The 12010-nt window shown below is 42.6% G+C and overlaps 1 protein-coding gene across 34 annotated transcripts in view; it reads right to left on the reverse strand.

The window, feature by feature from the left end:
- The window catches only part of ANK2 (ankyrin 2), a 316546-nt gene that overhangs the window by 122006 nt on the left and 182530 nt on the right, over positions 1 to 12010 (reverse strand). For all 34 annotated transcript variants that reach the window (XM_088660422.1, XM_088660406.1, XM_088660416.1 and 31 more), the window contains one exon: positions 7007 to 7108. In XM_088660422.1, coding sequence (XP_088516548.1) covers positions 7007 to 7108 — 102 coding nt within the window. The remainder of the gene's footprint in view (positions 1 to 7006; positions 7109 to 12010) is intronic.

Below are 12010 nucleotides of genomic sequence, written 5' to 3' on the forward strand. Positions count from 1 at the left end.
ACATCCAATGCATGCATGGTCATGCTGTCCACAACATCCACCACACAAACACCTATGCATCTCTCTCAACATTTGCAAATACAATAAGAAATGTTGTGTCACAGAAGGAGATACCTTTGAAATCTCATAGACTCTGCCCACCCATTTCTCATGGGAGTGTGGGGGAGGCACAAAGGAAGCTGCCAAGCAAACACAAGATTGACCTCTCCCTATCCCACTGATGTACTGATCTCAAAATGGGTAGGTTCAAAGGAGTCTACATAGTAGCACCCTCATTTAAACTTCCCAAAGTCTACTTGAACCGAACCTCTGAGTGCAGTATATACCAGTAAAACAAGAATTGGATGGGGTTTCTCTCATTTCTGTCCTTTCAAGTGTTGAAAAGCCAGAGTTACCTGGCTCTCCCACTTCACATATTTGTTTGTTAAAACTATTTCCTATCCGCTCAGTTCTACAGCAGAGTACATAAATAATTTTAAAAACACAACTCTTAAAATAAAACAACACCTCCTCTATCAGATATGCAGACTTAAAGAGGTGGTGGTTCTTTGTAAACAAAGAAGAAATCAGATCATTTCTCAAACATGGATATTTAAATTCTAGCTGCCAAATGCAGCCACTTTATTTGCACCCATGAAAATGAAATGGCTCTAGTCTATCCAACAACTGTTATTACTTTCATTATTTATATACCAGTAAACCACTCTGACTGTCCCAGAATATACCTAAATATCCAAAACTTTGTCAAAGTTTTTCTGGCTACTATAAATAGATTCCAAATGAGAGAAGTTTATTATTCTATCTGCTTGATCTTGGCAAAATCCTAATATGGTAACCACTTCTGGCTCAAACAAAAGTTTTATTCTAAAAAATCATTTTATAATTAAATCCTGGCTGAATCTTGCAAACACGGAGTGGCCTAAATACAAAACTACATTTATTTTATTTAACACCAACAACAACTTATATGAGCCTTCTTTGTAAGGAAACATCTAAGCTGTTCAGAAAAATATAAAAGAAAACAATAGAAGTATGAATAAAAACAGATATTTTTAAATATTCAAAAGATATTTATTTATTTTGAAATGAGTCCAGTTAACTTCTATGGAAACCTACCTCCACATGGGATAATGTACTTTAATAAATAAGTATGAATAAATAAAGTAAGCCTACTTAGGTAAAGATAAAGGGACCCCTGACCATTAGGTCCAGCCGTGACCGACTCTGGGGTTGCGCGCTCATCTCGCGTTATTGACCAAGGGAGCCAGCGTACAGCTTCCAGGTCATGTGGCCAGCCTACTTTGGATCCCCCAAATGCCTTACTAGCACACCTTGCTAAAACAGGAAATCTAGGAGATTTACCTACAACTATAAACTGTGGAATTCAGCATTAAATGAATTGACACAATACTGTACAGATTACATTAAAGGATCTATTCAGTTTTAATGATCAGTGGAAACAGCAAAAGGTCAGCTGGGCACAATCCAACCTATTTAGAAAAGAGGCTGGCTGGAAACCAAATGCTGTTTTATCTGATTAAATGGATCAAGGCAGCAGAAAACCACAGAGGGAAAGACTCATGTTGATTTCCCATTATCCACCGGTCTATTCTGGAGGACTGGGCATAATAATAATAATAAAGCCTTTCAGCAGCAGAACACAAGGTTCAATGTTCTGTGAGCCTTTCAATGAAGAGCCCACTCTAGATTCTACAAAAATAGTGCCGTGAACCTACAGAAAGGGAAGGAGAAAAAGATGGAAGGAAGAGAAAAGAAAAGAGCAGGGCTTGGCTAATGGCAGGCTTTTTCACGTGATCCATTTTATCTTAGATACAGCACCCTCTTAACTAACTTTAGCCCTGTATTTGTTTACACAACCCAGGACTCAATCCATGGTTGAAAATGGTTCCAAGTGAGGACAAGTGCATCATGACTAAGCAGTGATTCTTTCCTGGCATCTCTGTTGCCATGGAGTAATTCCATCTGTAAACAATGTCAGTTCTTCAGGTGATCAGATGTGGGAGGGCATTTGCAATTTAATTACAAGGGCACGCTGCTCTGTGGGTGACCTAGGAAAAGTGGCTCTGGTGCTTTGCAGAAACAATCAGGGATTCCCTTCTCCATATTAAAAAATAACAGCAAATAAGGTTGCTAGTTTAGATAAAAAGCCTATATCAAGGCTTACTATAGCCATATCTGAGATTTTGCAAATGCCATGCTATTTTATCAGATACCTTCAATCACAGCAGGAAGTGAGGAATCCTAGAATTGTAGAGTTGGAAGGGACCACAAGGGTCATCTAGTCCAAACCCCTGCAATGAAGGAATCTTTTGCCCAATGTGTGGCTTGAACCCACCAGGGCCGGCCCTACGGCCAGGCTGGGTGGCGCAGGGCACCACGGCGCCGGCCAGCCAGGGGGGGCGCCGTGAGCTGCGCCCTCCTGCTGGCAGGTCTGCCGGTCCGTCACACAGCTGCGCCCACGGCAACCGCACTGTGCCTGCCTGCCCGCCCTGCAACAGTGCCTGTGGCAGCCGTGCTGCGCCCGCCCACCCACCGCGCTGGGAAACGGGGAGGGGGCGCCAGAGGGGCGGGGGGGGCGCCTGAGATTAAGAGTCTCATGCTCTCCAGACTGAGCTATCTGCAGGATCTGAAATAGTTTTTATTCAGACACATGTGAGAATAAGAACATAAGAAAAGCTCTGCTGGATTAGATCAGAGGCCCATTTAGTCCAGTATCCTGTTCACAGAGTGGCTAACCAGATTTTATTTTATTTTTTATTTAACAAATTTAAAACCACTTCATAGCATGAAGCCATTAATTTGTGTACAATATACTTATGGAAAGCACATAGGCAGGACCCTAGTGAAACAGGACTATCCCCAAGTGTGAGTCTCAACAAAGGGTATAAATAATGAGGCATATTGCCTCAGGCGGTGGAGGTAAAACATGCAAAGCAGCCCTGAACTTGTTTAAAGCCATTCCTGTTTTACATCCATCCATCCCTATTTTTTGTAAGAAAATGAGAAGAAAGCTAAGAATATATGATTGCCTAGTGTTTCTTCAGAATGAGCATTAATGAAGTATCTGTTTGCTTTTTGTGAACGAAGAAGGATAAAGCAAGTAGGCTGTATGGAAAGGCAAGACATTTATATCCTTTTCCAAATGTATTTTCAATCAAAAATGTAGCAAATGTGGTTCCGGTTTCCGCCGGCAGGAATGGCGGACCTGTTTTCCATCCCTTTGACCTTCGTAAGGAATTTGGCGGTTGCTAGGGGAGTAAATGGCAACCCCCTACCCTCTCCGGGGGTTACGGAGAGGGGCCGCTGGCCCGCGATGCCCCCAGACCCACTCCGACTGTTTATGGAGTGGGGGGAGCTTGGGCTGAAAAGCACTTACGAGGGCCAGGACTCCCGGACGCTAATCTGCATGGCGGGGATTTCCATGGTTAAAGAAGATAATTAGGCTTAAATCTATGGACATACTTCAGAAGGAGGGGAAGAAGCGCTGTTTACTGCTGAGAAATCTATGCTGCTGAGGGAGAGGAGTTAAAGGCTGTATATCATCTGGAAGAAGGATTGATGGGGACGGAGCGATAAGGGAATGGAGTTTTTTTTAATTTTCCTTCATATGAGTTACTTCGTACCTTCCCAGACGCGATGTCCTGGCTTGTTTGGAGAGAAAGAGAAGCAAAAGACTGTGTGAGTTGAACTTTATAAACTGTTGTTACTGAGCATATTTTTTAAAGATGTGGAGTTGCCGATGAGAAAAGCCCCCCCCCCCTAGTCGGACGGAAGGAGTCCTGGACGCGTTCGGAGGATTTATGAGCTGTGACGCACTTTGAATTGGAGCAGCGACCTGAAGCTAAGTTCAGCTATAGGGCAAGGAGATCCATTAATTTACCAAGAGTTTATGGTTTGATGTTTGAGTCTTCTGCCTGGAAAAGCTGTAAATTTTATAAAGATCGTTAATCTTCATGGCTATGAGAGAAAACGAAAGTGATTTGAGCTTTTTAAGATGGCGCTGCTTCGACGCAACAGGGAGCTCCAGACTAAGAAGATTTATGGGGAGGCTGGACTGATTAACCCACACAGGAGAAAGAACATTTGTGAAACCTTGTCTGATATTTATCTCAGCAGCTGGGAAACAATCGGATGAAAGTGGAAAACATCTATGTGACTGTAAGGGGAAGATCTGGATTATTATGAACTTGGAGGACGATTTGAACTTTAGAAAAAAGACGGCAGTGGACGGTTGCGAGGAATCCCCAATTTCTTGAAGCATGGGAACCCAAATAAAAAATTCTTTAGACGATTTGGCATAACATTCGGTTTGATTGATATATATATGTGTATAATTTGAAATAATGAATGTGATATAATTGGTTTTAATTGGAAAATTAATAAAATATATTTTAAAAACAAAAACAAAAATGTAGCAAATGTGAGATTTGGTAACTAGGGAATTATAGACAAGAGGACAGAGGGGAAGTGGATATTATGTAATTAGACAGGGACTAAATACACATCAGTAAACTTCTACTTACACACAGACTGAGAAAGTGTGAAAACACATTAAACATGGCAAACAATTATTTTAACAACTCATCCTCTCTGAACATCAAAAATTGTGTTTGACAAAGAGAGCATACAGCTTTGACCCCCTGATCCCAGGCCTAAACTAACATCACATCAGCTGCACTACAGTGCTTGATCTTGGCAAAATTGAAGTGTCTGTTCTGGAATGATTATAGTTGGAAGTTGCTGCATCACATGGATCATACATCTAAGTTTGATCCATACAAAGAACATTGACCAAGTGCTCATCTGATCATAGCACTGGTATGTCACATCCATATAGCAAACACAATTCTCTTCAGATAAAATATCTCAGCTAACATAATAATGGGGAGTAACCCCCACTGAACTTTGTAGGAGTTACCCCCACGTAAACAAACTTAAGATGTTAATCCCCATATCGGCATTTTTTCTTTCTCAATTCACTTGTATAGATTTGAAATGAAGCAAATGCGTGATCCTTTGCATGCACTGAGGCTGTTCCCAGTATGAAGCAAACTAGTTGGCATTTGAGCAGTTCTGATTACTGCAGATGTCCATTAGCTACTTGATTCTATCTGCTCCAACACACATTGAGCTTCCCTCTAAAAATAACCTACAAAGTGTTTACTTGCTGCCTGATGCTACACAGAAATAGCAAGGGAAACCTCAGACTTCCGCACTTGGGATCACTGAACACCAGGTGCATTGTGGAGGAAGATACACTTGATTTGTAGAAAGCGAAAGGGACACACCATGCCCAAGAGCAAAACAGAAGCTTTCCAATTTCCATAAAAATCAATAAAATACCATGTCCCTGCCAATGTATACTACTGCCCTTGAAATTTTGATTGAAGAGGAGTAGCTTCATATCTACTAGGGGAATTAAATGGGGGGGGGGTGTCTCTCAATCTAGAACAGGCATCGGCAAACTCCGGCCCATGGGCAGGATACGGTGCAGTGCGGTGCAGGGACTCTCCAAGCAGTGCAGCAGAAGCGATTTCTGGTGCTGTGCTGCCCATTTCCAAAATGTCCGCAGCAGCACCGGAAATGGCTTCTGCGCCTGTGCGGCCTGTGTCCGGCCCACAGACGACAGTGTGTGTGTGTGTGTGTGTGTGTGTGTGTGTGTGTGTGTGTGTGTGATGTGGGTGGCACTGTGATCTAAACCACAGAGCCTAGAGCTGGCTGACCCACGGGAAGAAAAGGTTGCCGACGCCTGATTTAGAATATCTGTGTGAGCAAACATCACAGGAGCTGTTTAAGCATTTGATAAAAGTTGACCTCATCCCTTCCTACTGCAGTACAGGAGGCATGATAATAATCTTGAGACTTCTGGCTTTTGCTTTTCCTCTGCAAAATCAAGAGATTATAATTGTAGGAGAGATAAGATTCACAGGATGCAAAGTTGCTAACATGCTTAAAATCTTTTTTAAGGAGAGACTCAGGTGTTCTATCTTGCTTGCGATCAGAATATGAATGGAGTCAAAAGGAAATTTCTCTATAAGAAGAATTGCCTGTTAACTAATTTAAGCCTATTCTGAGCCACTGATCTACTATTAATCTCCATGTAAATGCACTATAGAGCAAGCTGCCACCTTTTGTTGTTCTTTATCATGTTTATAGTACTTATTAATTATGCAGTCAAAACATACAGAGACTCCATTTAAATGTTCCTTTCCTAATAACCATGAATAACAGCAACTACCAAAATCACAGACTTGGCTTTGGCAAACTTAAATAGACTGATCTGTCCTGGGCTGGAGAGGGGGCTAAGTTGGAATTTTGTTTTTGTATTTTCTCTCTCTTTTTCTTTCTCTTTTTGTTGTTATACATTGGAAATCAATAAAAACTATATTTGTTTGTTTGTTTGTTTAGCAGTTTACATTAATAAAATTGTAGATAAAACAGTGAAAATCACACACACACACACACACACACACACACAGGTAAAAGTACCCCTGACCATTAGGTCCAGTTGTGGACGACTCTGGGGTTGCACACTCATCTTGCTCTATAGGCCGAGGGAGGCGGCATTTGTCCGCAGACAGTTTTTCCGGATCATGTGGCGAACCAGAGCAGCGCACGGAAACGCCATTTACCTTCCCACCGGAGCAGTACCTAGTTATCTACTTGCACTTGACATGCTTTCAAACTGCTAAGTGGGCAGGAGCTGGGACCGAACAATGGGAGCTCACCCCATCGCGGGGATTCCCGCCCTAGGCTCTGTGGTTTAGATCACAGCGCCACCCACATCACACACTCACACACAAACACACACATGTGGCTCACAGGAATATCTTTCCACCCCACCTTTAGCACTCAATTCAATGTAGGGGGAAGGAAAGGCCAGCAAAAGAATAAAAACACGCCTTCCCTTCTTCCATCTACCCAGTTCCTTCTGCAGTTCCCACTTGCATATTATGCCAAAATCTGTAAATCATGAGCCACTTACCTGATTACATGTATTGATGTCTATTCCTCCCTTCAGATATTCCACAACTTTGTCCAGATTGCCAGCCCTGGCAGCTCTGAGGAAGCTTGCATTGCTGTCAGACTGTGAAAATAAGCAAGAGGATACGATTACATTTCTTCTTCAAAGGTACACAGCACAAGTATGACCAAAGAAAGAACCTGCATATTCATGTTACTGAATCAGTTCCAATAATTTGCACTACTGATTTGGGCATCCCTATTCTAATACAGAAAAGGGACGCGGGTGGCGCTGTGAGTTAAACCACAGAGCCTAGGGCTTGCCGACTAGAAGATCGGCGGTTTGAATCCCCGCGACGGGGTGAGCTCCCGTTGCTCGGTCCTAGCTACTGCCAACCTAGCAGTTTGAAAGCACGTCAAAGTGCAAGTAGATAAATAGGTACCGCTACAGCAGGAAGGTAAACGGCGTTTCTGTGTGCTGCTCTGGTTCGCCAGAAGCAGCTTTGTCATGCTGGCCACATGATCTGGGCCGCATTGAGTGTATGTATGGAAGCAATGTTTGAACCGGTCAAAACAGCAAAAAAATTATGAGAACACAGTCTAAGTTGAGCCAAAAAGAACTACAGTATGCTTTTTTCCCCAGGTAGAAATATAAGTGATCGGTAATGGGGGGGGGGAGAATAGCATCCAAAAGATACAAAATTATCCCCACTACAGTTACTCACACCTGTTATAATCTTGTCAAAATGCCTAATTATGATAATATACTTTTACATGATTCAATTGATTCACAAAAGACTAAGAACTGGCTGGTTATTACAACAGATTAGGTCCTTTCCTTCTGTGTCTATCTAAGCCAACAATGGGGAACCTGTGACACTCCAGTTGTTGTTAGATGCCAGGTCTTATCAGTCCCAGGAAGCACAGCCAATAATGGGTGGCTACAGGTACCCCAGCCCAGAGCTTGCCCTTCATAGTTGCTGTCCCCAAGCATCTCCCATCTCTTTTCCCGCACCTTGATCAACATCACACAGATCCTCTTTAAGGTTTTTGCCACTCCAATCTCATTGATCCCTTCCGCCATCAACTCCCAGCCCTGACTGATTCCTCTACCCATCATTCCTTTGGGTTCAATCTGCACAGCTTGCTGTCTTCTTTTTTGTAGCCATTTTGCCTCCTAGGCGTTAGATCCACTATTTCCTTGGCTTGCTTCTGTTGTGTCCCCCATTATTCCTTAGGGCTCCACTTCTTTTTATATCCCCCCCCCAAAAAAAACCCGTGTGAGGGGTTTTCTCCCAGCTGCAGTTGACTTTTGCTTCCTTAACAAAGGGTTAATCTTGGTCAGATGCACCTCGTTTCCCAGCAGATAGAACATTAATCTCTTCCGTTGTATCACAGCTACTCAATCAAAGACTTAGGTAAACGCTCAGAAAGCTTCATTGGTGTTTCACTGGTATATGTACAGGCAAAAGAATATTAGTCCAACTATACCAGGATGTGAAGCACAATCCTATCCATGCTTACTCGTCTATCTATCTATCTATCTATCTATCTATCATCTATCTATCTATCTATCTATCATCTATCTATCTATCATCTATCTGATTTGTATATTGCCCTTCATCCGAAGATCTTATAGTGATTCACAGCATAAAAATACAAGATCAAAACACATAATAAAAACAAAACAATAAACCTCCCCATTGAGACAAAATACATTGTAAAAGTGTTTATGATTGCTGCCTTAATATCACAATGTTGCTATCAACCCCCCCCCCCACACACACACAAGGGCAGATTGCTCAAAAAATGCAACCACACAAGGAGCATGTATATGCACTGATAGGCAAATGTAATTGTGAGTCCCCATTTAGGGAGTTTGCCAAATGATCTATTTCCCAGAAGAAAGGTAAAGAGTAATGATATGTCAGGGGCACTGTGGAAACTTAAATCATTGTTCCCTGCCCAGCGCTAATCAGAACTCTGCTAGGTGCCCACTGGTGAAAGTGGTGGGTCCTCAGTGGTCATGTTGCTATGGTTCCCTCCCAAACCTGGAGACACTCCTGGTTTGGGGGAAAACAGGATACAAAATAATGCTTGCTTGTTTGGACCTGTCATTAGTGGAGCCATACAGGCACTGGACGCGGGTGGTGCTGTGGGTTAAACCACAGAGCCTAGGGCTTGCCGATCAGAAGGTCAGCGGTTTGAATCCCCGCGACGGGGTGAGCTCCCGTTGCTCGGTCCCAGCTCCTGCCAACCTAGCAGTTCAAAAGCACGTCAAAGTACAAGTAGATAAATAGGTACCACTACAGTGGGAAGGTAAACGGTGTCTCCGTGCGCTGCTCTGGTTCGCCAGAAGTGGCTTTGTCATGCTGGCCACATTACCTGGGAGCTATACGCCGGCTCCCTCGGCCAATAACGCGAGATGAGCGCCGCAACCCCAGAGTCGGTCATGACTGGATGTAATGGTCAGGGGTCCCTTTACCTTTAACTAAAGGCACTTGGAGGATTTGTCCTGGTCCGCTTCCACTGGGGTAGTACTATGAATACCGCAGTAAAGAAAACCTGTCCTTGAGAAAGGAAGGAAGGCGAAACCATGGGCAAGGGACAGTCATGCTGTTCTGACCTTATACCACACTTAATGCACATATTCTTGCACATAGAAATGGAACATTAAGGCTGAAAATGGGATTGCAAACTTTAAAAAAAACCTTCTAATACAGCCCCTTCCCCCTGAGAGAAATAAGAAAAACAAACTGATTCTCTGCTCATTGTACTCTGGATTTTACCCCAGAGCACAAAGATATAGAAATACTTCAAGGAGACTCTGGTGCATATTACAGGCTCCTTAGTATATATAAAAAAACCAGACCACACAACTTAACATACTGCAAGGAGGAGAAAAAGGCAACACAAGATATTTGCATTGCAGGAGTCTTTTTCTAGCATTCAACATCAGCCAGTGAAGCTCTGTAACCATGACACAGCAGCAGTGTCTGTCAAACACTGCCAAAGAAGACTTTGTGCAATGCAGCAGACTCTTTTATTACAAGCGCAGAAACTGAAAGCAGAAATCAATGATGAAACCTGATTTTTTGTGCTTTCAGGCTATACCACAGAGCACATACTTTTCATGATTAAGTATGGCAATGTTGCATTTAAACAATATTGCTGGATTTTTTTCACCGTTCTTTATTGGTTGACATTGCCTTGCAAGCCTTCAATAAGGGGAAATGAGCATGGCTTGGGGGCAGAGTGCTACTGTGATGGTGAACTTTGCTCTAATCAATGCATGTTCATTAGCACATCTGTAGAACACCCCCCCCCCAATGCACACACATATAGGTGAATGCACCAATGGTCTGCACAGCTGGGCTGCGTAACCTGCAAAAGCAAGAAACCTTATCATAGAGAGGTCCCTATGCACACACATGTAAGCGTACTTTACACACACAAAAAACCTAGATTCTTGCTTCTTGGATAACCAGTGGAACAGAGGCAGCATGGTTTTATATTTTGATTTTATTTTATTCTGTGAACCACCCTAAGACCTTTGGGTATAAGGTGGTATAATAATCATCATCATCATCCACAATAATGTCCAGGCTAGTGTGGAGCTGGGGAGTGTGAAAGCACAACAAGGAATGAAACATCTGCTTTCAGTGTGCGCATGTGGTTCCCAACCAAGTGACAGAATCCACATATAGAAGCTTGCTTCCTTTCACAGATTTCTCTCTTGGTAGAGTATGGTGAGCATTATTTCCTTTTATTAACAAATTCAAAGCTGAGCATGCAAAAAAAAAAACCCAACAACTCCACCCGTTCTTTTCTTTAAAACAAAAACCAAAAAAGCTGTGCTTCTTCCTTGAGCAGAGAATATTTTCACTCCAAGGGCCACATTCCCTTCAGGGCAACTTTACAGGGGCCAGAGGCAAAAGTAGGCAAAGCAATACTGTAAATGCAAACGTTACCATTCTGCAGCAGGCTACACACTCACACACCTTTCTCTATCCAGACAAGCAAGAAACATTATCAGAGTTCAATGGCACATTCAGGCCAGGCAGAAAACAACCAATGAGAGTGAAAGGTAAGGCTGTGGGTGTGGTGGTGTCATCCTGGCAAAAGTCCCAAGGAGCAGACAGAGTGACCTAGAAGGCCAGACTAGAAGCTCCTAGCCCCTGTCCTTGAGAAAGCAGAAATAAATAAATAATGGTTTGCTTTCCTGAACTTATTGCTCTGTATATCGGAATTAAGAATGACTATTAATTTAATAAAAAAATTCCTTCAGTAGCACCTTAAAGACCAACTAAGTTTATATTTTGGTATGAGCTTTCGTGTGCATGCACACTTCTTCAGATACACATCAGATACACATCAGATACACATGCACACTTCTTCAGATACACATCAGATACTGTGTATCTGAAGAAGTGTGCATGCACACGAAAGCTCATACCAAAATATAAACTTAGTTGGTCTTTAAGGTGCTACTGAAGGAATTTTTTTATTTTGCTTCGACTCAGACCAACACGGCTACCTACCTGTAACTATTAATTTAATGCTGGTTGTTGACTTTAAGAAGTATTTTGTGTGTCCCGTATATTCAAACCCCCACTGCTGCCTTGCATTTCTTATTATGACACTAATTTGCAAGATGAGGTCTCCACAGTTAAAAACGAAAACTGTCCTTAATCCACCTTAACGTGTTTATCTCTTGCTGTTCCTGTGGTGCCGGGGTCAGCCAAGACTGAAGGATCCCTGGAACGTCTTTGCATTCCCCCTGGATTTGGCAATGGAGAGTCAGCCTTACTTCTAAGTGACATTAATTTTCAGGTTGCATGTTGAGAACTCAGATCACATTACCCAAGTCATCGGTTCAGTTGTAGCCAGAAGAAAACATATTACATGACAGTCAAAAAATACTTAATTGATAGGTAATGCAGAGCTGCGTGTTTTCTCCTCCCATCTTCAGAATAAAGGTAAGGAACTTCCAGCTTTTACCACACCTTTGGGGAACCTTTGACCT

This window comes from Zootoca vivipara, chromosome Z1, assembly GCF_965207765.1.
Source record: "Zootoca vivipara chromosome Z1, rZooViv2.hap1.1, whole genome shotgun sequence".
Lineage (NCBI taxonomy): Eukaryota > Metazoa > Chordata > Lepidosauria > Squamata > Lacertidae > Zootoca > Zootoca vivipara.